This window comes from Thamnophis sirtalis, unplaced genomic scaffold, assembly GCF_051295495.1.
Source record: "Thamnophis sirtalis isolate CommonGarterSnake01/CBP01778 unplaced genomic scaffold, rThaSir2_p1.2 scaffold_3, whole genome shotgun sequence".
Taxonomy (NCBI): domain Eukaryota; kingdom Metazoa; phylum Chordata; class Lepidosauria; order Squamata; family Natricidae; genus Thamnophis; species Thamnophis sirtalis.
The window spans coordinates 58,928,349-58,954,835 of NW_028261383.1; the positions used below are offsets into that span (position 1 = coordinate 58,928,349).

Here is a 26,487-nt window from a genome sequence, read left to right on the forward strand (position 1 = left end):
AGAGAAGACCAGAAAGGGAGCAGGACTTTGAATATTTTTGCTCAGTGCAAAAATCCAAGTGAAACCATTCCGGTTGGATGGCTGTGCATCCTGCTTGTCCACATCCAGCAAATAAAAAAAGCTCACATAACTTCCCTTAGTAATAAGTTCATCTGATAAACTACCCTGCGAAGATGCTTATATGCAACCTGGATCTATTTCTTGTAACTTAAAACTATGTTCCCAGTAGAGAAAAGTTCTGGCTTTCTTTCTTATGCTTTCTCTTCAAGTACTTCAAGCATCTCCCTTCAATTATCTTTTTTCTAGAGGCTACATACTCCCAACACCATTAGTCTCACACAGAGAAGATCTTGAGGTTTGGCCTGACCTCAATGATATAATTTATTTTAAGCAAGGTGGAGGGGGGGGGGAGAAATCAGATATAGCACTTGACTCTGACTCTAGATTCATCTGTAGAATAAAGTGGGCTTTACAGGATTTTCATTGATTCAGTTAAGGGTCAATCATGCTGCATAAGTCTGCTAAACCAGTCAGTACTAGACGAAAAGAGGGCACTGTTAGCCAAAATAGTGCCAAGACAATTTGGGTCATACTACTCTTCCCTAGTCAAGAACTCCAAAGAAAATTCATAGCCAAGACTTGAGGGAGCCAGGAGCAAGGAGAACTGGCATGACTGCAGAGAAAGAGCTACCGATGTGGAGAAGTCTAGCCACTTTTCTCATGGCATAAGGTCATATGGGATACCAGGAAAGAATGGAGATAGTGAACATCTATGTATTCCCCAAACTGGTAGTCCCCAACTTCATTAGCATGACTGTGTGGTGATAGGTGCAAAGTAGGGAATTATAAACAGGTTAATGGTTGACTGTAATGTGATGATCATGTGATGAGAACCTAGTTTAAGAGTCAGAAAGGCCATTGCTCTTGGGTTATAGTTCATTGGTTTCCTATGAAAACCCAGATAATGGACTAAATAAGGATCCAAAATGCTATATAATGCATATTAAATAAATACAATTCTGTGGTTCGTTATTCATGGAATGCTGAAAAAAAAACCTTCACTCCTCCTCCATCTATGCAAACTTCACTCCCCTTCCCCATCTAAGCAAACTTCCAGAGCCAAAAATTGTACATTAGGCCCCAATTCTACTAGTCAGCTATTAGAGTGCAAAAGCCAGTTTGGTCTAGAGCACGGATGTCAAACTCAAGGTCCATGGGCCCCGTTTTTGGCCTGGATGGCCTCCTGCAGCATTTTGTCAGTCAAAATGGGGCATGGCGGGGGGTTGTGCATGATCTCCACATGCTCTGTTTTGCCCGGAAAAATACTGCAGGAGGCATCCATTCCATATCTCCCCCACCCATGGCGGAGGACTACAATGCTGATCTGGCCCCCAAAGAAATCCAGTTTGACAACCCTGGTCTAGAGGTTAAGGTCCCAGGCTAGAAAATGGGAGATGGTGAATTCTATCTGAGGCACAAAGTCTGCTGGGTGACCTTGGGCCAATCACTTTTTCTCAGCTTTAGGCAGCGACAAAGCTTCTGAAACCTTGCCAAGTAAACTATAAGGACCAGTTCAGAGAGTCTCCAAGAGTCAAAACTGAATTGAAAGCACAAAAATAACGTGACCCGACAAAAGCGCACACGACAAAAGTGCGCTGACAAAACCGCGTCGCTAAAACCGCGACATCATCAACGTGTCGACAACAGTGTGTCGACAGAAGGGTGATTTACAACAGCACGTCGGCAGAAGGGCGATTTAAGTTAAGGTAAGGGTTAGGTTTAGGTTTAGGGTTAGGCTGAGTCAACCTTAAGCCACTGAGATTTGAATTGTGAACTGCAGCTAACAGTCAGCTGAACTAGCTTGCAGAACTGCACTCTAACCACCGTGCTCTTAATTTATTAGAATTTTATTTTCTACCAACAAATGAAGTCTTCCATAGATAGAAGTGAAAAGGAGCTTGGTGATCACTTCATCTAAACCTCTGTTCAAAATAAAATCTATAATAATAGATGCATTTACAACACCCTTGTGAGATGGCCATCCAGTGACTGCTGAAAATATCTCCACTAAAGAAGAGACTTTTATTTCTTGCAGCAGGCACTGTTGACTAATGCTAACATTTAGAAATTATATCCCAATATTAGCCGGTCTGTGCTCTCCTAAAATTTTCATCCAGACCTCTGGAGCAATAGGAACTCCCTCAACTTATAGTCTTCAGACCAGTGGTGGGTTCCTAACCGGTTTACTACCAGTTTGCTGAAAGGGTGTTTTGCGTGTGCGCTGCTCGCTTTGCTCACGCTCGCCACGCTGCTCGCTTCACCCACGCCCATGCCCACTGCTGTGCATGCGCAGTTGACTGAAAACTGTTCTGCGCATGCGCAGAAACATGCCAGTGATGGCAGAAGACACCAGGGAACTGAACCGGTAGGAACCCACCACTGGTTCAGACATTTGAAGGTAATAACCAGGTCATCAGTCAATCAGTAGCAAACATGTCCAAAAATATTCTACTGGAGTGTTACTCATTGCCAATTAAACAGAAGTCCAGTTTGAACCAGTATCACATCTTTCTCTAACAGTGAGTTTGAATCATGCCATCTCCCACAAAACGGATAGGACTTCAAAGTATTCAACTCTGTTTAAATCAAATTCTTTATGCTACTTAGAAAGGGTCCTGCTTGTAATTAAGGTAGAGGACTATAACTGGTATCAGCATAAATTCACCACATAATTTCTTCAGTTGTTTTGCTTGTTCTTAACGACAACAGTATAAAGGGCATGTCTTTTTGGCAAGCAGCTTTATTTTGTTTTAACACCAATGTAAATGCTCACAAAGGCTTTATGATTGATGGCCTTGGCAGCTTTGGGTTCTGTTTTAGTTACAGAAAAAGAAATAGTAGCTTTCTTCACCACACCCCGGCTCAGGATATCACAATGAGTCTTGTTGCTGTCTGCCAGTATGAGATATACAACAGAATTACCACTGTCTTAGACTCTTGTTTATTATCTCAAAATAGAAATCAGTGTAAGATTCCCTTGCATTATTCTAATGCCACATTTTTTTAAAAAAAATCCAATCTATCCCAGCTTTTGTTTATTTGATCATGATTTATTTGTTCATATTTCATTAATTCTCTTATCAAAAGACATTCATTAAATGCCCATACACTCTCTTGTTATAATGGAACAGTGGCATTTTATGTTTTAAACCAATCATTCCTCGGCTTGGTGGTGTTCAGCTGTATCAAATAACAAAATTCCATCCTCCATTCCCATGCTTGCTGGGATTCTGAGGACTGCAGTCCCAGCAACTCTGGATGTTGTTCTGGTAAGGTTGGTCTTGAATAACTGTGATCTCCATATACAGTCTTGTTACTGCTCTTTTAATTATATATTTATTGTATTTTAGTATTTAAAAAATCCAAAAAGTAGAAAAAGAATAGAAAACAATTCGGCTTAGTTTTTAAATAAATCATTAAACTTGGCTATAGGCCTGTGATGGCAAACCTATGGCACCTGTGCCCCAGGTGGCACACAGAGCCCTCTCTGCAGGCACGCCAGCCATCGCCCCAGCCCAGCTCAACCATGCAAGCGCATGCACCACGTGCCGGCCAACTGGTCTTCAGATCTCTGCCATGCATGCACATTGCATTTTTGCCCACACCCATAATGCAATGAGCACGTGATACCCCCACGCAACGGACCTCACCTCACCCATTTTGGGCTTCCAGGTTGGTGCAGGAGCCCCCGCGCCCCTTTTTCACTTCCAGGTTGGTGCTGGAGGCCTTCCAGGCCCAAAACAGGGCATGAGTGCCCCCCGTGCTCTGTTTTGGGCCTGGAAGTTCTCTTGCACAAACCTGGAAGCCAAAATGGGGCACGGGGGCTCCTGCACCAACATGGAAGCCAAACATGGGGGGGGGGGCGTTGCATGGGAAGATAACGTGCACATTGCATTATGGGTGTGGGCGCTTTGAGCACGCGATGACAAAAAGGTTAGCCATCACTGCTATAGAGAACTCAGTGGTCCGCCTACTGCATCCATAAAGAACCACTTCATAAATAGAGAGAACACTATATATTTAACCCAAGATGGCAATCTGAAGCATCTCTTCTTCATGACACTGGTAAGAAATGTGCTATGCTGCCTGCCATTTTCAGGGGTGTGAGCCACACGGTGCAAAACAAAGAAATCTCTGGGGATCCCCAATAGTCATGTTCCCCCAAGTTTCATGCTGGCCAGATCATGCTGCCACCCTCCCTCTCTGCTGTGAGGTCTTCATTGCTGTGTTTTGTTACTGAATGAGGGCCCTTTACTTGTTTCCTCAATTGGGAGTAGAGTTTCTCTACGCAGGCATAAAAAAATTGGAATTTTTCCTAAGAAGAATTTCAATCATACTTGACAGAAACATTTGCACCATTTCTGTTTCACAATTGAAAGTGACCTGTACAAGAGGTATTTTTAAGTTATTAAAAAATCACATAAAATGTTAGTTTATTTCAGGAACTGGGCCATTCAACTGCCAGGGGGAGGAGGGGGAAGCTAGAAGGCGACAACCACACTCTAAGCCTAAGGAAAACTATCCAGCATCACTTTTTCATAGGTCTCCTCCCCTTATTGTTTGAAGCTTCCTTGTCAGGCTTTGCTTCTTCCTCTGCTTGTCCACTTTCCTCTGGATGAGAGTTGGTTCCCGCAGGGCTGTGTCCCTTTCAAGAATCCCATTTAGTTTAAATTTTCAAAGGATCTCTAAGATAGGAGAGCAGTTTTCTTTTGTGATGAAAGTGGTTAAGAAATCGTCGGCTTTTAATTTCCTGTGTAGTAGTAAATATTTGCTAGTTGCTTTTCTTCCGGTGTCCCTTTGACACATAGGAAGTTTTTCATGGTTTGCCAACAGAATGGGAAACTAGACTGTGCACCATGCTAGGATGCCCACAAAGAACACCATGTTTTCAGCTCTTAGAGCAAAATTGTGTCCTATTTGATCATAAACTACTTTTAGCCTCCAAGAAGCAACGTGTATGTATTTTTGATAAATAACCATCATTGTCTCTGAATCAACCAATGGAGCAGCTTGCCTTCGGAAGTTGTGGGAGCTTCATCACTGGAGGCTTTCAAGAAGAGATTGGACTGCCATTTGTCAGAAATGGTGTAGGGCCTCCTGCTTGGGCGGGGGGTTGGACTAGATGACCTACAAGGTCCCTTCCAACTCTGTTAGTTTGTATAATCTGTAAATCTGGAAGATGCTGACTACTCTTTGTGCAGTACAGTTCAACTTCTACTTTTAATTCTACTCTCATGAAGCAGAATTTTTTTGCAGTCATTCATTGTCTGAAGGGAATATTCTAAATGAATTCGACAACCTTTATACCACCAATCACTACAGTGAAACTGAGACATTTGGAAAAAGTGATGGATGGATGGATGGATGGATGGATGGATGGATGGATGGATAGGGATGGGGATAGAGATAGAGATAGAGATGTAGGGATGGGTATAATATGGAAGGATTGATATGATATACTGTATGGTATGTTGTGATAGACAGATAGAATTACATACATACAAACCCACTCACATAGACAAGATCTTGGTTATTTTATACCTAACCATCTGAACATTCACCATTTCTGATTTAGATAATATCACTCAGTTTTCGAGTATTATTGTACTGCAGGAGCAGTTTGAATCCTCATGATCTTCAAGATAATAACTTCTATTATTTTGCTGACCATAACTCAATCATGTAACTTTTAATACCTTAATGCAAATTATATTGTCTTTCTAGAGCCAAACCTTGTATTTATGAAGCAGTGTCATATTCTAATCAATATATTATCTCTTCTGAGATGCCCCTTGCTCTCTGGCATTTGTGAGGATTGAATTGTTGTTATCTTTTTAAAAACACATTCTGATTCTGCTCCAAACAGCAGCATTTTATCTGCACAAATCCATAGGGAGGATTTGCATTTTGCCAAACTGTGATGGAAGAGTCATATACAATAAAAATTCCCAATAGTTCTGGGAATGTGTTAACTTTTTATGGGAGACAGAAAGTAGAAAGACAGCAGAGGGATAGGGGAAAACAGGGGAACAGCTCGGTCACATTGTCAATCACTGTCTCTACAAATCAATAGCCTTTGCTTGGCTGACAATTTAAATTGAATCAAGTGGTCCTCAATTGAAAGCAAAACTGATAGCACATCTTCCCATGTCCTTGTCTTTGCATCCTACAAGGAAAATCCAGTATACCTAGTAAGTTATTTCTCAGACAAAGACAATGTCCAGAAACATATTCTATCCATGCTTAAGATTCAGCTGATGGAATTCTATATTTTAAGATCACAGGTCTGCTTGAAATGAGCTGTCAATGCCAAAGGATGAGCATATATATTTCAATTTTGAAATTTAATTGGATAAGAACTTTACTCTTCCAAACTGTTTATACAGCATTGGCCTTCTCCATCTGTGACGTATTATCAGCTTCTGCCAAACCTATTTCTATTGGATAGGAGTGAAATGATAGCAACTGGTTTAAGAATATTAGTTTGCATGTTGTTAGAAACAAAAACAGCCTGTCAATTCTCAAAACAACTTTAGCTGAAGCCACATTCCTTTTACTTGTTCTGACCTAGGCTTCCTGATATAGTAAAAACACACGCTTAGCCCCCAAAAACTTCTTTTTATTTCAAAGTCTGCAAATTATGTTCATTCACAGCTCGTAATGAGTCCCAAATAGTTGTAAAGAGTCCTACAGTAGGCTGCCAAAGTCTTTTGGGATAAGGCTGATAAGCACCCACCTTTATCTTCCTTGAAATGCTGCCAAACACTTAATTGGCAATTAGTTTGGCAAGGCCACATGGAGCAAAGAGTCACAACTGAGCTTCAGAAGGTAAACTGATCAGTATGAACCAAATTGCTTCCTGCAAAGGTTCACATGCCTTTGCTCCTCCTTTATGTCCTATGGGAGGGGCCAATCACCTCCAAGCCTTACTCCCAAGTCGTCCCTTCTGTCTTAACTGTTCTTGCCTTCTGGGAGGTCTGCACATGCACACACTGGGAACAGAGGGAGCCTGTTCTTCTGCCTCGCTGCTGTCCGACTGTCCAGAGGCAGCACATAATTCCTAGATGGCCCTGGCCCCCTCTCTGCCTCTGACGCAGAGCCCTCGTCCGAGCCTTCCCCAGACTCCAGGACTGGCCCATGTTCCTCCCCAACCTCCTTGCTGTCCAACTCTGCTGCCAGCTCTGCAGGCCACTGGCGAACCACAACATTACTTTGTTTCTTAGTTGCTATACATATGGGAGGAGGGGGAACTACGGGGAGCAGGATAATTTCCTTCCAGGTGCCAGACATTACAGCGATAAGGCCCATGGGAATCAAGGTCATCTCAACAAGAGCTCCTAACAGGCCAGAGAGAGTAGCTGAGCAGCCTACCATCCACTTAGTTGGTTAACGTGACCAATGATACTAGAGGGGGTGAGTGATATCTATTTTTTTTATTATGACAAAACGCGGGAAATATCTAGAGTTGGTTTCACATTTAAACGTGCCGATATACTGTAACCAATAAAATGGATCTTTGAGAAAAGCCACAGCCTCAGAGTCCTGAATTGATTGGGCCATTATTCAGAACCATGACAGTCATAGACTCTTGAATTACAGCATCCAGTTCTAAATAAAGTAATATATATATATATATATAGGTTCCAATTCATACAAAAACTAGCATCGGGGTTGACTCCAGCTAAAGTTCACACACTTGGAAGATCAGCAGCCTTTTGATCTTCCTCCTCCTCCTTTTTTCTACAAGAGCAATAGAAGAGGGATTATAGCAACTTCCTCCATTGGACTGATATTGCTCTTGGTAGCACATACATAGATGTAATTGGACAACACAACTTCTCTAAAGCTGCTCCCCTCTGCCCTCAAAAACCTAGAATCAGCATAGCTGTTCCCTTTTAATAGGCGGTTTCTCACTGATTTATCCAACAAAATTTGTTTCACATCGCTAGTAATTACAGTTTCAGTAAAACTGAAACAATCAATGCAAATTCTAATAATAATCAACCAATTAACCTTCATTTATTTTAGCTCATTTCCAGATTATTGCACGGAAGTGAAATCTACAATTCTGCCCTTTGGGCTTTCTTAACCACTCAATAAACCAATGTTTAATAGGATTGTACAGATAAGCCATATCCGCATTTTTCAGCATTCAGATAAATCTGGAGCATATGCTTGATGGCCTGACTTTATATATGTAACAGGGATCATTAAAATCAAGGGTTGAGTGATTTACAAGGACATAATTCCAGTCAGAGAATCTCTGCTAAGGTTGTAAACCATCTGAGTTGTCATCCACATTATCTCAGGATGCAACAGTAAATAAATCCAAGATGTCATTGATTTCACATCCCTCAGGTTTTACTCATTTGCAGATTGTGTGTGTGTGTGTGTGTGTGTGTGCCTATGTGTATCAGATTGTTATACTTATAAGTGAAGAATCATGATTTCCAGGACCAATCCAAGATATTTTGTAACAGGTGCCACAGGTTAAATGACACCTAGCCAACACTTAACTGGCATCTGAAGATTACCTTAGAGCTTAGGGCTAGTCAATTTAGGATATGTAAGGAAGCCAGTTTGACACACAGTTTGATTTTGCAAATTCCCCCAAATCTATAGCCCAAAGCAGGGATGTCAAACTGACAGCCTGCAGGGTGGATGCATCACGCACAGGCCATGCCCACCCCAGCTTCACGAATGGGAAAAACATCATGAAACATCACATGATGGCAACATGATGTTGTGAATTTGACCCCCATAGCCTAAAGCAATAAAAGCCCAGATCTTGGTTGCTGCTGAGAGCGATATACCTACATTTTCTAGTAATACCATGTCATATTGTATATGATGCCATTGTACTTATGATGCTCATGATATCTCCTGATATACAATGATTCTAGCTTATTCGTGGTTTTACAGCAGGTTTAGATATAATTTGTAATTCTCTTATTTCCCCCCCGAAATGTTTCATATGGGAGGAGGTATAAACTAATAACTACCCAATGTTGTTTGATTTGTAAAGTTAAATTTAGAAACATCTCAGAATTTACCTTTCTCCACTTCACTTCCTTTGTCACTGTTTAAGGGTGAAAAAGTCTCTTGCCAATCATACCCACTTGACCTATTAGAGCAGGGAGGCAAGAAATGTTGTGGGTCCTGCCCCTAAGGAGATGCATCTGGTGGGACCTAGAAGAAGGCCCTTCTCTGTAGAGGCTCCCACCCTCTGGAGCATTATCCCTCTGGAAATTAGATTGGCCCCCACTTGCAAGACCCTGACGAGGTGGTGTTGCCAGCAGGCCTGAGAAACTCAGAGTAGGATGGTCCCATTAAATGGCTGGTTTGAGTGTGTGTTGACACAGAGGGAGGGGTGGGGTGGGGGTTATTGTTTTATAATTACTTTATAACTTTTTATTATTTTTATTATTTTTCTACATTGTGTTTTTATTGTCTGTAAGCCGCCTAGAGTTGCTGTGAACAAGTAGGCAGCTATATAAATTCAATAAACAAACAAACAAACTTTGGTAATGCTCTGGCAGATTAAGTTTCTCCTTGTATTTAACATTATTGGAAAGAAGGCAGCACCAGTGCTTGAGTCTAGGTCAAACCTGTGTCCCCTCTAATTATGCAATGTGACTCTTAGTCAGATCACAAACACCCCACTTAAAGCAGACTTGGGAGAACTATAAAACGTTTCAGTGCAACTTGTTCAATTTTGGGGAGGTAGGGGAAAGGGGTAGTGTTATGTCATTAGATTTTGACTAAAACAGAATATTTAAAAAAATAATAATAAGCTTCCTTCTCATGAGAAACATCGAATAAATCTTCAGGAAAAGCCCAAAGAATTACAATAATATTTATGGGATTTCTTCTTGGGTGGAGGGGCAGATTGGTTACATATGGAAGATGGCTTTTAAGTCCATGAAGAAAGAAGAATGTGTAACTGAAAGAAATAGAGAATACTGAGTAGCCCTGGCCTTCTTTGTATATGATACTGGGGTAAAGCTAACTTGATCAGCATAAGATATAGACTTTTATTTATTTTTTTCTAGTCCCATCAGTTTTAAAACCTGATTTAGACTAACTTTAGGATTTGTCTGGGTGGTGCATGTGCATTTAGTTGTTTTTAGTTTAAGATACTGTATATAGGCATTACCCACATCCAACCGATGCCTGGTAGGTGCTCATCTGTGAAGCTGCTTTCTTCCCAAAGAGGACAGACAGGCAGACAACTTGTTGTCAGGGGATAGTTTTGTATTGTTCATTTTATCTGGTGTGTACCAAGGACCCGTGGGTAGCCAGAAGAACTGAGGCAGAGACAGGAATAAAAGGCTAACAAGTTTATTCCTTTAAAGTACAAGCTAACACTTCAGAACCGGCTTAGATAGGAACGCGCGCTGCTCGTTTGGACAGCTCCCTATTTATAGAGGAGCTGTCAAACGATCAGCCAATCGGCTGTCGAGCGCTTTCCCGCTCAAACCTTTAGTCAGCGCAAACTCAGAACACAACACTCCTCCCCCCTTAAGTTCGCGCAGGCGTAGTCCTGCAAGTAAGCTGGACGCCGCCTGATGCGGCCTGATGCCCTAGGCCCTTCTGCTTCGCTTGGAGGCTCTGGCTGTTCGACCGAGGACTCTGCATCGGAGGACGGCGATCGCCTGGGCCGCTGGAGAACGCAGGATGGTGCTGGCCCACCAGGTAAGTCGCCGCTTCGGTTTGGGACTGAGGCTGCCGGATCGCGGTTGACCTCCTCGTTTCCTGGCTCTGCGTTGGTTGTCGTGCCCGTCTGGGTTGGCAGGTCGGTTGACTGCTGCTGGCTTGTTGGAGGTTGGTGCCTGCTCCGCAACTGGTCGCAATGGCGCTTCCAGACTCTGCCGTCGAGGAGCCTGACCCTGTAGGAGCAGGGCCCGGTCTGATCGGTTATTATGCCCGGTAGCCACAAGGGATGTCCTACATAATTCCGGGCATACACTGCCTCCCCCTGGCTGAAGGAACGGGGTCCCCCCCGGGAATCTAACGGGGTGGCCACGGAGTAAGTGGGGTGCAAACGGTCTAAGGTTGTCCTCAGTCGGCGTCCCATAAGGAGCTCGGCCGGGCTAGTGTTAGTCTCTGGCGAGGGAGTCGTATGTTGGGCGAGTAAAAAAGCGTCAATCCTTTCCTGCCAGGGAAGGTGGTCTAGCTTGGCCAGAGACTCTTTGACGGAGCGGACAGCGCGCTCCGCCGAGCCATTGCTAGCGGGGTGGAACGGGGAGGTGAGGGCATGTCGGATGCCTTGGGAAGCAAGGAAGGCTTCAAACTTGGCAGCTGTCAGTTGCGGTCCATTGTCGGACACCAACACGTCGGGCAGGCCATGGGTGGCAAATAAGCGACGCAGGGTCGCTATTAGCGCATCTGCAGTGGTAGTGGACATGTGGACGACCTCGAGCCATTTCGAGAAAGCATCCACAACGACAAGGAGCATGTGGCCGTGAATAGGGCCAGCAAAATCAATGTGAATGCGGGACCATGGAGCCGAAGGTGGCTCCCACGATCGCGGCTCAGCTTTTGGTGGCAGCGCCTGGGCACTTTGGCATTTCAGGCAGCCGGCGACATGGTCGGCGATGCCTTGGTCTAGCTTAGGCCACCATACATAACTTCTACCTAAGGCTTTCATGCGGACAATTCCCGGGTGAGCGTGATGAAGCTGCCGCAAGACAGTAGTCCTCAGTGAGGCAGGTACGACAACCCTATGGCCCCATAGCAAACAGCCGCGCTGAACGGAGAGCTCCGCTAGGCGAGATTTAAAGGGAAGGTAAACGGTGTCTACGGGGTCCTTTGGCCACCCCCGCTTAACCCAGTCTAGCACCCGGGAAATTACCTGATCCCTTGCGGACTCCCGGGCGATGTCGGCGGCAGAGAGAGGAAGATTGAGGTCGTCGATTAGGAAGACCGGCGCGGCAGCAGCAGGGTCGTCCACGGCCTCTGGCAGGGGGCAGCGGCTGAGAGCATCAGCGTGGGCGATCTGCTTCCCTGGTCTGTAGTTCAGCTGATAATCGTAGGAGGCCAGGAACACAAACCAGCGGGTCATGCGTGGGGAGAGAACCTGTGGGGCAGGGCGATCTCCTGCCATCAGCCCTAGCAGGGGCTTGTGATCGGTGACAATTTGGAATGGGCGGCCGTACAAGTAATGGTGGAACCGGCGCACCCCAGCCACAATGGCAAGAGCCTCTTTATCAATTTGGGCATAGTTACGTTCAGCGGCAGAGAGCGTGCGGGAAAAATAGGCAACTGGCACCTCTGCTCCGCTGGGTAACTGATGGGACAGGACGGCGCCCACCCCATAGGGTGAAGCGTCACAAGCGAGCACAAGGGGTAAGTGCTCGCTGTATTGCACTAAGACATCGTTGGAAACAAGCAGGTGCTTGACTGCTAAGAACGCGGAGGCTTCCCGGCGGCCCCACAGCCACGGGGCACCTGAGTCAAGGAGACGATGTAGTGGCTCAGCGACTGTCGCCTTGTGGGGAAGGAAGACAGCATAAAAATTGAGTAGGCCTAAAAAGGCCTGTAATTCAGCTCTGTTCTTTGGGGCAGGGGCCTCAACGATGGCTTTGGTTTTGGCAGCCGTGGGGTGGATGCCCTTGCCATCGATGAGGAACCCTAAGAATTCTATCTGGGATACCGCAACCTGGCATTTGTCTCTCTTAACCTTCAGGCCCACTTTCTGGAATCTTTGGAGAACCATGCGCAAACGTGCCATGAGTTCCTCCATGGAGGTGGCTGAAACAAGGACGTCGTCGAAATAGGGGACGACGCCTTGTAGTCCTTGGAGCAGCCTCTCCATTAAGCTCTGGAACAGTCCCGGGGCAATGCTGACCCCAAACTGCAGTCTGCGGCAACGGAACGCACCTCGGTGCGTGACAATTGTCTGTGCTTCAGCGGCTTCATCGTCCACGACCAGCTGTTGATAGGCTTGGGCGAGGTCGAGCTTCGCGAACATAGTCCCCTCGCCCAAGGTGTGCAGCAGATGTTGAACCACCGGTACTGGGTATGCGTGGGAAGGCAAGGCACGGTTGATGGAGCAGCGGTAATCAGCGCAAATCCTCACGCTGCCATCCGGCTTGATGGGTAGCACAATGGGTGTTTCCCATCTGGCATGGTCCACTGGCTCCAAAATGCCCTGAGCCACTAACTTGTCCAGTTCAGCGTCCACTTTTGGTTTGAGGGCGATGGGCACCCGGCGAGGCTTCATCCGCACCGGCTGTACGGACGGGTCGAGGTTAAAGGAAACCGGCGTGCCCGTGTACTTGCCTAATCTGCCATCGAAGACTTCGGGGAACTCGTTGACCAGGCAGTCGAGTGCGTTGGAGCTGAGGTGGTGAATTCCGTTGATCTGCAGACCCAGGGACTGGAACCAGTCGAGGCCGAGAAGGCTGGGCAGCCGTCCGTCGACTATGATGAGGGGTAGGCGGCCGTCAAACCCCTTGAACTGCACTCTGACCTTGCGGGTGCCAATTATTGGGATCAGGTTGCCCTGATAGTCTCTCAGTGTGATATGGCAATCGTTCAGCTGGCGTTTCGAAAGCTGCGGCACGATGCGTTTGATGGTGCTCCATGACACGATGGATGTGGCAGACCCAGTGTCGAGCTCCATCTCGCAGGGCTTCCCCTCGACCATGACTGTCAGTTGAATTTTCTTCTGAAGTTGGTTGCACGAGAGACTATGGTGAGAGTTACGGAGAATGGAATGGCAGTCCACTCTCGCTTTCTTAGGGCCCTCTGTTCTGGGACGATATGGCCGCGACCTCTCAGTCTGTGACTCGGACGAGGACATGGGCTGTGCGGCTCGGCACACTCGAGCGATGTGACCTTTCCTGCCACAGCGCTGGCAGAGGGCTTGCCTGAATCTGCACTCAGCTCTTTCGTGGTTACCTCCGCAACCACTACATGCAGATTTAGGCCTGCCCTTTTTCCGTTGCCAGCTCTTTCTGCTCGCCTCATCAAGGCGGTTGATGTCCTCATTATCTGCTTCAGCATCGGAATCTTCGCTTTCCGAGTCTGGCTGGCTGGTTACTGTGTTAAAGGCATTGGCAGGCTGCGCGGCGTTGGCGGCCCGGGCTTTCGCGATGGTGGCTAGGGAAGCAGCAGCTATTTCGGAGGCTCGAACTTCTTCGAAGGCCTTCTGGAACGACAAGTCTGATTTTGTTAGCAGCCTCTTCTGTAATTTGAGGTCGCGGAGGCCACACACTAAACGGTCGAGAAGGGCTTCATCTAAGTCCCGGAACTCGCAGTGCAGGGCGGCGGATCGTAGGGCAGCAACGTAGGCACTCACAGACTCCCCCTCAGCTTGGCTGCGCTGATGGAAGGCGTGCCGGCTGGCTATCTTAGACGGGGACGGAGCGTAATGGCTCTTCAGTTTGGCCATTAGCTCAGGCCACGGAACGGCCTTTATCGGGTCAGGAGCTGTCAGAGCTCTGGCTGTGTGGAAAACGTCTGAGCCACACACCGACAAGAAAAACGCGCATTTCCTCTCATCTGTCAGCTCGGTAAGGTCGTGTGCGACCAGGAAGCATTCAAATCGAGCCGTGTACGACTCCCATGTCTCGGCTCCATAGTTGAATGGCGCGAAATTTAACGTGGCCATTCCTGTCAGAACCAACGACGTCTCGTCGCGGTATGATTAAGCGCGGTTCTAGTGACTCAGCGAGTGACTTCAGCTATCAGTGACTTCAGCTTCTCGTACCTCAGTTTGGCGATCCCACCCTCGTCGCCAGTGGTGTGTACCAAGGACCCGTGGGTAGCCAGAAGAACTGAGGCAGAGACAGGAATAAAAGGCTAACAAGTTTATTCCTTTAAAGTACAAGCTAACACTTCAGAACCGGCTTAGATAGGAACGCGCGCTGCTCGTTTGGACAGCTCCCTATTTATAGAGGAGCTGTCAAACGATCAGCCAATCGGCTGTCGAGCGCTTTCCCGCTCAAACCTTTAGTCAGCGCAAACTCAGAACACAACACTATCGACTGTACTTTTATTAGTCAGTCTGTTTCTTGAAGGGTCCTTGTTCTCTCTGAACTTGCTTGTTTACTTGTAGATGTTTCATTACCCTAACTAGGTAACATCATCAGTGCTAGTAAGGAGTGCTGCTTGCTGTCAGTTTATATTCAGAATATAAACCAGTGGTAGTCAACCTAGTCCCTACTGCCCACTAGTGGGCGTTCCAGCTTTCATGGTGGGCGGTAGGGGTTTGCTGTAACTCTGCTTTATAAATTTCATAAAGTAAAGTTACTTCCCTACTTTATAAATCACCATTACTGTGGAACTGGTGGGCGGTTAGAAAATTTTACTACGAACAGAGATACAAAAGTGGGCGGTAGGTATAAAAAGGTTGACTACCCCTGATATAAACTGACAGAATGGCAATAGCAATAGCACTTAGACTTATATACCACTTTAGCCCTCTCTGAGCTGTTTTACAGAGTCAGCATATTGTCCCCAACAATCTGGCTCCTCACTTTATCCACCTCAGAAGGATGGAAGCAGGGTGCGATCCTACTGGTTCAGCAACCGGTTCACTGAGTGCGCGCCTAACGTGCCTGGCGCGTGCATGCGCAGTTCACAGGAAAACAGCTGAGATGTGGCAATCCACTCTGCTGTGCCAACCAGCTGAGATAAAATACAAGGAAATATAGGTGAGTATAGCCCGGGGACGGGCGGGCCCACGTGAAGGTCGGAACAAACCGGTTTGCTCTCAGCTGATCTTTGGCGCTACCGGTTTGCCGAAACCGGGCTGAACTGGTAGAATCCCACCTCTGGATGGAAGGCTGAGTCAACCTTGAGATTTCATCTGCCAAATTACAGGCAGGCAGCAGTCAGCAGAAGTAGCCTGCAATACAGCATTCTAACCACTGCACCACCACGGCTCAGAAAACAGCCCAACCAAAGAATCTCTAAGAATGTCCCCAACTCACACAGATAGACAAGACACCAAAATATAAACTGACAGCAAACAGCACTCCTTATTAGCACCAATGTTATTACCTAGTTAGGGTAATGAAACATCTGCTAAGAAAACAAGCAAGCTCAGAGAGCACCAAGGACCCCTCATTTCAACCCTGAACTACAAATACTCTCCTTTATTAGTCTGCTGTCTAAAGAGGACAGTTTTCTGTCCAAAGAGGGGGAAGAAACCTCATTTGTATCTTATTCTACATTTTCTGGGTACTCTAAAATATAACATTAGTGTAAGCCTCCTCAGTGTTCCATGTGCCTTCCACGTTAAGTCATGCTAGTCACATGACCACGGAGACGTCTTTGGACAGCGCTGGCTCTTCAGCTTTGAAACGGAGATGAGCACAGCCCCCTAGAATCACGAATGACTAGCACATATATGCGCGGGGAACTTTTACCTTTTAGACAGAGGCAATGTTCTTGGAAAGAAGGCATTCAACCTTCAGTAGAAGAGACAAGAGACCTGCCAAATTGCTTGAGAGAGTAATCATTTAATTGCATACTATTTATTTCTAGATTTATCTGTCACCTCTAGGTAATAGCTCTCAATCCAATAGCTCTCAATCCAATGTACTAATAAAGCACGAATAAAACCCGTGTAAATCAAAAGTAGTACAACAACAAAACCAATTACAAGAATCAATTAAAACAGCAATTATAAACAACAGAGGCTAATATAAGCATTTAAAAATGTCATGGAGCTAAAACTACTTAAAATGAATCTCAGGGAGCCTCCTTGAATAGAGTGAGACCCCCACCCCCGGTCTAGCTAGCCCAGTACTGTTGGCACGGACTAGCAGTGGCTCATCAGGGTTTCAAACAGCCCTTTATATTTAATCTGGTGTTTACTTTTATAGGCTTGCTTGGAATTGCTAGGGGCTGAACCTCAGACCTTCTGCATGCAAAGCAACACTCTTGACACTGAACTATAAAATCAAGGAGACTGAAATGTCCAAGGAAACAGGAAGGTCTTCCCTCTGGGTGCTGAAAAGATAACAAACAGGCTTTCCTGCAGAAGGTTCTTCCATACCTGAGTGCTGCTCCTGAAAAGGTCTAGTCATAACCATTTCCATTCATAACTGTGCCGTGGTGGCACAGTGATAAGAATGCAATATTGCAGGCTAACTCATTGCTCACTGCCAGGAGTTCAATCCTGACCAGCTCAAGGTTGACTCAGCCTTCCATCTTTCCAAGGTCAGTAAAATGAGGACCCAGATTGTTGTTGGGGGCAATATGCTGACTCTGTAAACCACTTAGAGAGGGCTGTAAGGTATGTGAAGTGGTATATAAATCTAAGTCCTTTTGCTAGTGCTATTTGCTGTGTGTCCACTTTTGCCAAATTATTCCTCACAAATTACAATGCCCACAATCTGAATTTGCAAGTATTAGTAATGCTGAGTCAACATATTCTAATTCATTCCCCCCCCCCCTCCAAGCGTTTCCAATAAAAGTAATTGGAATGAAATTACAGGTAGTCCCTGTTTGGCAACTGATTCATTTAGCGTCCATTTGCAGTCACGGCGGTGATGAAAAAACAATTTTGCAACCAGCCACTTTGTAAACAGTCTTTTTCATTTATATACTTTGCAGGTCTGTAAAGCAAGGAAAGCTCGAGTAAGTTCAAATGTCATGTTTTCACTTAGTGACCACTTCATATAACAAGCAGATTGCCAGTCCTAATTGTGATCACTAAATGAGGACTAGCTGTATTTAATTTCCAAGGAAAGATGTCTCAAGGAAAGTTCTTTCCTTGAAGTTTTTTAGATTACAAAGCAGGGACAGGGTGGAAGGTTTTTTTTTTTTAAAGGGCAACAAAGAACGAAAACTTTGATTATCTTGCAGATATAAAATGAATATCTAGACTATCCCAAAATAAATTCTAAGGTACTCTAAGATTGAGGAGCAGCAGATAGGACAAGGATTGAAGGACATTTTCCTTTTGAATTGCCTCAGTTATATTCATATATGTAATGCTAAACTTTCAAGTTTTAAAGAAAAGGAAAGAAATTTGAAATCCATTCAACATTAATCATTTTTTCATTGGACTGTAGGGGTCCTCCCATTATCCACAGATTACAATAGCCTATTCTTAGAATAATCAAAGTCTTCAAATTCAGCCTTTGTCATCTATCTAAAGGTTATCTAAATATTTTCAGTAAAGACATTTAGCCACTGCGGTTATTCAAACTATTATCAAGAAGTGAAGCATTTCCAGTGTATATTCTTTAAAGTGTAACTCAAGAAAAGGCAGTGGAGTTCGGACAGAAAGGAATGGGATTGCCCAGTGAATGACACTAGTGTAAATGAGATCTAGCTGTATTTTCTTTTTCTTATTTTAGTCCTTCTAATTTTTTTTATCTTGCATATTATCCCTTTCCCTTTTCATGCAACATGTTGCCTATTCCAACATGCAATGGGAGTAAGGCAATGGGTGCATATGTTAGAGTGTGTCAAAATGAAACACTGATTCCCTGGCATAAACCAGCCTCTGTCCCAAGCTCCTGGCTTCCAAATTCACAGATGGGATTATGTTGCAGGGAGGTTGGTTTGAGGATTGAATCAAATCTATAAGGAAGATAGCAAAATTATCCAAATTAAGTGTTGTACCTTATGATTCTTGACAAACGTATCTTGTCTTTTTATGTACTCTGAGCGCATATGCACCTAAGACAAATCCCTTGTGTGTCCAATCACACTTGGCGAATAAAGAATTCTATTTTATTCCATTCCACTCCTCTGCACTCCACTCCACTCTACTCTATTCCAATAGTTGTGGGGATGGGACGGAGGTGAGTTATGAGAGATAAAAGAAGTCCAAGACCTTCTTCAAAGGCAATAAAGTTTGTGATAGATTACAAGTAGTCCTGGATTTACAACCATTCATTTAGTGACCGTTCAAAGTTACTGGAAAAAGTGACTTATGACTGTTTTTCACACTTGCAGCATCCCCATGGTCACCTGATCGAAATTCAGATGCTTGGCAAGTGGTTCATATTTCTGATGGTTGCAGTGTCCTGGGGCCGTATGATCAACTTTTGCGACCTTCTGACAAACAAAGTCAATGCGGAATCCGGATTCACTTAACAACCATGTTATAAACTTAACAAATGCAATGATTCACTTAACAACAGAGGTAAGAAAATCATAAAGTGGGGCAAACTCACTTAACAAATGATTCACTTAGCAACATAAATGTTGGGCGCAATTATGGTCGTAGCTCAAGGACTACCTGTAGTCATTTGTTCTTTGTTACTTGTCTTCATTTTTCCTCCAGTATTCAAGGCACTATATAGAGTGGTCTGGCCTTCACTTTTTCTACAACAAGCCTATGAGGTTGGACCAAGAGATACTAATTGGCCTAAAAACCATTAGTGGCCCTAATCCACTACCAAGAAAAATTCCATCTGTTTGAATAGGGTACATTTCTCTATCACAACTAAGGATAAACCAGAATTGTGACATGGTTTTTTTTTTAACATTTATGCAATGGTATTTCATTTTGCTACTTACTTATTCTAATTATTTTGAGTATGTTGAGCTAAAATGAGAACTAGTTTGATATCATGATTAAGGAACTGGGCTAGAAACTGGGAGACTGTAACTTCTAGTCCTGCCTTAGGCGCAAAGCCAGCCTGGTGACTTTGGGCCATTCATTCTCTCTTAGCCCTAGGAAAAAGGCAAGGGGAAAACACTTCTAAAATCTCACCAAATAAAACTGTTGGGACCAGGAATCAACATTGTGTCAAAGGCACCAAATCAACGAACAAAAAATATTGAAATTGAAAAATATTGAAATGTTACCAAATTTCTTCTGGTGCGGTCAGATTCCTGATCATTGGCTCCCACAAACTATCACAGCTCTCTTCCTGCAATGATTGCAATTTGATTTCTACATAAAAACAAATTGCTATGTTCTGAAGCATTTTAGATGCAACTTTTTCCTTTAGGGTTTCTAAACAGTGACTCCTGGCACTAACCACCAAAGGACCTTGTGCTAGTATTCTGGTTTCTCTTCCTTTTAACACACACACACACACACACACACACACACACTCCCTCTTTCTCTTGAGAAAAAATGTGAAGTGATAAGAAAGAATGGAAAGTTCACCAAAGGAAGGGCATAATGCCTGCATATCTCCCTTTCTAAGGTTTTGTAAGTAAGGTAGGATGATTAAAGAAGAGCAATCACTCTCCAAAGTCTTTATTCTTTCATTTATCTCTCTAGTAAAAACAAAAAACAAAACCCTGGAGGGATCAAGGTTAGGCCAGCACATTTATCTGTTTGATGGCACCTCTTCTCCATTCACACATAGATAAATCCCATTCCTCAGCATCCGATAAAGTGTATTTTTTCCACCACAACCATTGAAATTCTATCATAAACTTCTAAGGCACTCTTACAAGACCATCCAGAAATCTCATTCTCTCTCCCTCTCTTGCCTTGGCCACCTCTTTGTATGACAGTTCTACACACACACACCACACACACACACACACACACACACACACACACACAGAGGGAGGGAGGGAGAGGGAGAGGGAGAGGGAGGGAGGGAGGGTGGGGGAGAGAGAGAGAGAGAGAGAGAGAGAGGGAGGGAGGGAGGGAGGGAGGGAGGGAGGGAGGGAGAGAGAGAGAGAGAGAGAGAGAGAGAGAGAGAGAGAGAGAGAGAGAGAGAGAGAGAGAGAGAGAGAGAGAGAGAGAGAGAGAGAGAGAGAGAGAGAGAGAGAGAGAGAGAGAGAGAGAGAGAGAGAGAGAGAGAGATGCAAGCAGTCCCCCAGGCATGGGAATTTGAAAGCAAGGCCCATCTATATTTCCTAGGGATGTACTGAAGAAAAAGGAAAGAGTTTGGCAGTCGCAACAATTGTATTGCCCCCTGCTGGAAAAGCTGCCCTTTGTGTGGTTTTAGCGGCACCAGTCACCACTAAGGCTTGAGAAGCAGTAGAATAAATGGGCTCTCTCCCTCTCTGTGTGTGTGTCTGTGTGTCTGTGTGTGCGCTCGCTCGCTTGCTTGCGTACTTAGACAAAAAATACCCTTCTCTCTGTAAAGCGGTGCCCTCTGGATTCGTTGAACTAGCACTCCCATCATTCTTAACTGACAGGGTCATAAAGAAAAGGGCACCAGTCGAGAAAGACCCGCCGTCATGTCCCGCATCCTAACGTTTCTGTGGCAGAGGCGGCCTTAAACAGAGAGAGCAGGGCGGGGGGCAGTTTATCTCAGGGTCAACCCCGCCAACTGCCTTTTCCTCCCCGGACGGCCCGTTCTCCTTCGGTGCTCGGATTCCCAATGCAAACCGCCAAAGAAACGACGGCAAGAGGGGTTTGGCGTCATATACAGAGCGGAACACTCCGGCAAAGGTTGGCGCCGAGCCGGGAGGGGGGACGGTACCAGCCAGGAAGAGACCCAACGAGGGGAAGGCGGCGGGAGGAGGAGGAGGGGAGGAGGCGAAGAAAGAGACCGGAAGAAAAGTTGGCTCTAAAAGACCGTTATAAATGACACCCCACCCCCCCCCCCCAGACCAGAGGATCGGTCGGCTCTGCAGGGCTGTCACCCAACCGGGCTACCCTCTCGGGTGGGAGCGGAACCCGACCTCCCCAAGCGCTCGCAAGACGTTCAGGGAGACTCCTCTTGGGCTGGGGGAAAGCGCCCAAGGGCCGATTCACTCCAGTCCCTCTTCTTTTCCACTCTACCCCCCACCCGCCTTTATTCCAAGAAAGAAGCACAAGCAAAAAGCAGAAAAGATTGGAAACCGGAGCCGAAGGCAAGGAGAGGCACAAAGGAAAAGTGGGGTGGAGGTGGCGGGTGGGGTAGTAAACCTCCTTTCTCCGACATCCGTATAGAACTGTAAAAAAAGGCAAAGAATGGATATCTAAAAATCCACCGCAACTGCTCTTCGACGGTCTAGCTATCCCAATTCCACTTTACTCGGCGGCTTTACTCTTATTATTGCGCATGGTTTCTTGCTGCCTCGCTCGTTTCCCCCGCTTTGAGATCCTTTATAAAAGAAGCAGCGGCGTATAAATCTTCGGAGCGAATGACCTCTGGGGAAAAAAAGCTCGCACTTTTTTTTTTCCGGGGAGGGAAGGGATATGATCAAATTAACAGAGTTGGAAGGGACTTCGTAGGTCATCTAATCCAACCCCCCCTCCCCGGCCCAAGCAGGAGACCCTGCCTACACCATTTCTGACAAATGGCCCTTCGGAGTCGGCCTAACGGAGGTCTTGCCCTGGGAGAAATGTTTGGCTCTGACTAACGACACCCCGTCTCCCCGCTCCCTTAATTCCGGGAGCGCTTGCACGAAGCTCGGCCTCCCTTTCGGACTCTTGGCGAAGAACCATCTCGACTTGCGCCTTCCCAAAGGGAGTTGCGCGGAGATCATGCCTCACTCCCCCCTCCCTCAATTCCCCCAACGCGCCCGCGCCCTTCTCAAGTCTCGGGCTTTTTCCTTGGCCCGGCTGCGGAGCTTCCTTACCTGCGTGGCTCATCTTCCGAAGTCTCCCCCCACCTCGGCGGTCGCGCTTCTCCCCCTTTTTCGCCCCCTCCCCCGAGCTTTCAAATCATCTCCGCGGCTTCCGAGCTTTAGGGTGGCTCCCTCCGCGGAGCCCCCGGGGCAGCTAAAGTTCAGGTCGGGGCATGGATGGATCGGAAAGGGGCGGGGAAGAATCCGCTGGGCAAGTTGCGCTAGGAGAGAGAGAGAGAGAGAACGCGCGCGCCCGAGCGCGGGGCAGCGATCCCTCTCCCCAAAGCGTCCGGCACCTTTTTCGGGCTGAAAAGAGGGCAAAGAGCGTGGCTACTGGCTAGTCGGGCGCTTAGTGCCGCGGAGGGCTGCCGTCGCCCTGCCCCATCGCCGCTATCAGCTTGTTGCAACTGGAAGGTCCCTGCCAGTTGCTGATCGCCGAGCGCTGCCCAGGGAAGCTGCTGCTCTCCTCCTCCTCCTCCTCCTCCTCCTCCTCCTCCTCCTCCTCCTCCTCCGGCCGACAAGCATTTTCCTTCCTTCGCTGCAGAGGAAGCCCTTTTGCTCACGCAGGGACTGAAAAGCAGCCGCGAAAGGAGGGTGGGGGGAAGCGAGCGCGAACGCCAAAAAACCCCAAGCCATTAAATTTAAAGAGACCGCGGCTGCCGCTTTTTTTTTTTTTTTTTTTTTTTTGAGGTTTTGAGAGCCAGGGGTGGAAACGAAGAAAACGAACAATATACCTCCCTTCTCTCTTACCCCCTCCCCCCATGGCTCCCTACCCATTGCTAATGTGGCCAATGTGAAATTGAACGCAAGTATAACTGAACGCAAGAAATTGCGCGCATCCCGCTGAGGTTATACAGTGGGACTCGCGGCAACGGGACCATCATGATCGGGGTTACCCTTCTGCCACTTTGCAAGATCAATGCGACACTGTTGAAGTTGGGCAAGACCCCCAAATGGAGCCCCATCCGAAAACGTCCCCCCCCCATTTCGCTATTAAGCGCCGCTCTTTCTGGGGCAACGATCACATCTGGGCACACTCGGGCGTTCCTTCCTTGCCGTGCATGGGCGCAACCCCGGCTGAGCATAAAAGCTACAGCTGAGGCAGCGATCCGGAGCGCGCTTGCCCTTGATCTACTTGCCGGGCCTTCACAAAGTCAATGCAGGAAGGCCCCTGAGCACCCTCGGATCTGTAGCTTTCATTGATTCGGAGGGCGATCCCCGAGGGGAGGGAAATAAAAGCCCTTTCGCTTCTGGTGTTTAGGAAGGACCCAGATACAGTAACAGAGTTGGAAGGTACCTTGGAGGTCATCTAGTCCAACCCCCTGCTCACGCAGGAGACCTGTACTAGGGATTCGAACCGCCGACCTTTCTGATCGACAAGGTCAGTGAGCCCTTAGCCACTGAGCCACCCACCGCCTTCTTTTTGCGCGTTGGCGCACTCACTTCGAAGGCTTCCCCGTTCTTCGATGGCACTTAGGGCGGGCTGGCTCCCCTTAACACCTCTAACAGCCAACCCCAAACCTGCACCCTAAGTGGATTTTAGAGAGATTTCCTGCCATGTCGGCGCGCACAGACTGGGTACATCCCGGAGTCCTAACCTGCATTCGACATAGAGCTTCGCGCGAGGGAGCTGGAAAGGACAGGCTGGCGAGGGGGAAACTTCCAGAGAGCTGAGCGGAGAAGTGGGAAGCGAGAAGTCCGCTCTCCCCATCGGCACGCAGATGGAGGGGCGGGTGGCCGCTGTTACCCTGGCTTCCAGGCGGACGAAGAAGGTGGATCGGGCCCTGTCAGTGGAAAGGGACTTTACCTGAAAAGAGACTGCAAGCTCAGCTGCTGGGTGAAAATGTGGTGTGAAGTGAAGCGTTTCCTCCTGGCTGGAAAAACCTTCTACTACCCCATCAAGCCTCAGGCTGAGAAGAGGCGAGAGAAACGTTTGAATTCCGCGTTGGGGTTAGCTCGCCCTTCCCCCCTCCCCTTTCGCTCAGCCCTGCTCTTTCCCAGCTCAGGAAAGATGACACAATTTCCTCAACCGGCAACCCCATTGATAATACCTGGCTGGCTGCTGTGCTTGCAATCACTGTGGCCCATTTTACAACCAGAAGACGAATGGACTTTAGATGAAGGATCTGGGGAAAGGAATCCCACTGCAATTGAGTTGCTGAGGGAGTTGAATGTGAGAAGGCACCCATTGCACTGCACAGATGTCCTCACCAGAATCTGACAGAATGGCAGAGTTGGAAGGGACCTTGGAGGTCTTCTAGTCCAACCTTCTGCTCAGGCAGGAAGCCCTATTGCATTTCAGACAAAATGGTTGTCCAATCTCTTCTTAAAAACTTTCAATGTTGGTGGAGCACTCACAACTTCTAGAGGCAAATTGTTCCACTGATTAATGGAATTCTTCTCTTCTTGTTTACCCAAGTTCACCCTTATTCGCACTCAAGGACCAATATAAACATTGAGAAACTTCCTAACAGTGAGGACAATTGAGCAACGGAACAGCTTGCCTTCAGACGTTCTGGGTGCTTCTCATCACTGGAGGTTTTTAAGAAGAGACTGGACAGTCACTTGTCTGAAATGGTGATGGCAAACCTATGGCACGAGTGCCAGAGGTGGCACGCAGACCCTCTCTGCTGGCACGCGCACCGTTGCCCAGGTCAGATCTCCGTGGTGTTTCTTTCATGACCTTCTGTTTCCCTGCAAATGATGAAACAGAAGCTCATGAAATAAAAAGATCTTGCCTCTTGCTGCACTGCCAGTGTTGGGATGCCAACCAGCTGGTCATCGGATCTCTGATGTGCATGCATGCATGTCCATGCATGTGCACATCCGCACAATCACACATTCGCACACCTTTCAGTTTGGGCATGAACGAGTGCAGTTTGGGCCCTCGGGGTATAAAAGGTTTGCCATCACTGGTATAGGATCTCCTGCTTGAGCAGAGGGATGGACTAGAAAACCGCCCAGATCCCTTCAAGCTCCATTCTGATTTGATTTGATTTGTAGGTGAAGCAGGGGAATAATGAGGAAAACACTATCCAATGTTGGATCTGATTACAGGGATCTTGAGAGTAATTCTTTACCAGGTAATTGCTCACATAGATTAACTGCCCGTGTAAGTTAATATGAGATACAATAATCTCATAATAATGTAGCAAAATTTATTAGAATAAAAGTCCTCAAGAGCAAATGCCTACACTTTACAGAAATGGCTGTTAATATGGTCTATTCTGGACCAGAGGAAATCAAGACATTTTCCAACTCAACGTTGCTTGCTTTTTGTATCCTTTAGATAGCCTATCTTATTCCCACAGGAGGTTTAATTGAGGTGGGTTTAGCTAGGGAAGGATGTCTGGATGAAGACCACTCACTAGCACCTGGTCCAATCCTGACCTAAGCAATTTCAATTTCAATCAAAATAGAGCTGGAAGGGACCTTAGAGGTTTTGGATTACCACAATTTCTCAAGGCAAGCTGTTCCGCTGGTTAATTGTCCTCACTGTTAAAGTTTCTCCTTAATTCCAGGTTGCTTCTCTCCTTGAGTAATTTCCATCCATTGTTTCTTGTCCTGCCCTCTATTGCTTTGGAGAATAATTCGACTCTCTCTTCTTTGTGGCAGCCCCTCTAGTACTGGAATACTGCTATCATGTCACCCCTAATTCTTCCCCCCACTCTAGACAAGCCAAATCCAAATCCTGCAACCATTGTTCATATGTTTTAGTTTCCAGACCTTTAATCATCTTAGCTGCTCTTCTTTGCACTTTTGCCAAAGTCTCAACTTTATTTATTTATTTTAGGTGGTGACCTAAACTGGATGTAGTATTCCAGTTGTGGCCTTACAAAAGCTTTATAAAGTATTATTTTTATATACCACATAGAGTGGGCAATAATTTTTGTAATTGAAAAATGGATGGTCAGAAATATGTTAAGGATTTGGTTACTATGGAGTATCACTCAGCCTCTGATCCAAGTCTCTTCTATATTTATGCCC

General features: G+C 46.3%; 1 protein-coding gene across 2 annotated transcripts in view; it reads right to left on the reverse strand.

Annotated features, from left to right (window-relative positions):
* Window positions 1–22,947, reverse strand: part of FGD5 (FYVE, RhoGEF and PH domain containing 5) — a 149,832-nt gene extending 126,885 nt beyond the window's left edge. The window contains exon 1 of one of the 2 annotated variants that reach the window (XM_087708942.1): window positions 22,513–22,947. In XM_087708942.1, the coding sequence (XP_087565068.1) occupies window positions 22,513–22,525 (13 nt within the window). In that variant the 5' untranslated portion in view covers window positions 22,526–22,947. The remainder of the gene's footprint in view (window positions 1–22,512) is intronic. The other variant, XM_087708941.1, reaches the window with a different exon arrangement.
* Window positions 22,948–26,487: the final 3,540 nt, after the last annotated feature.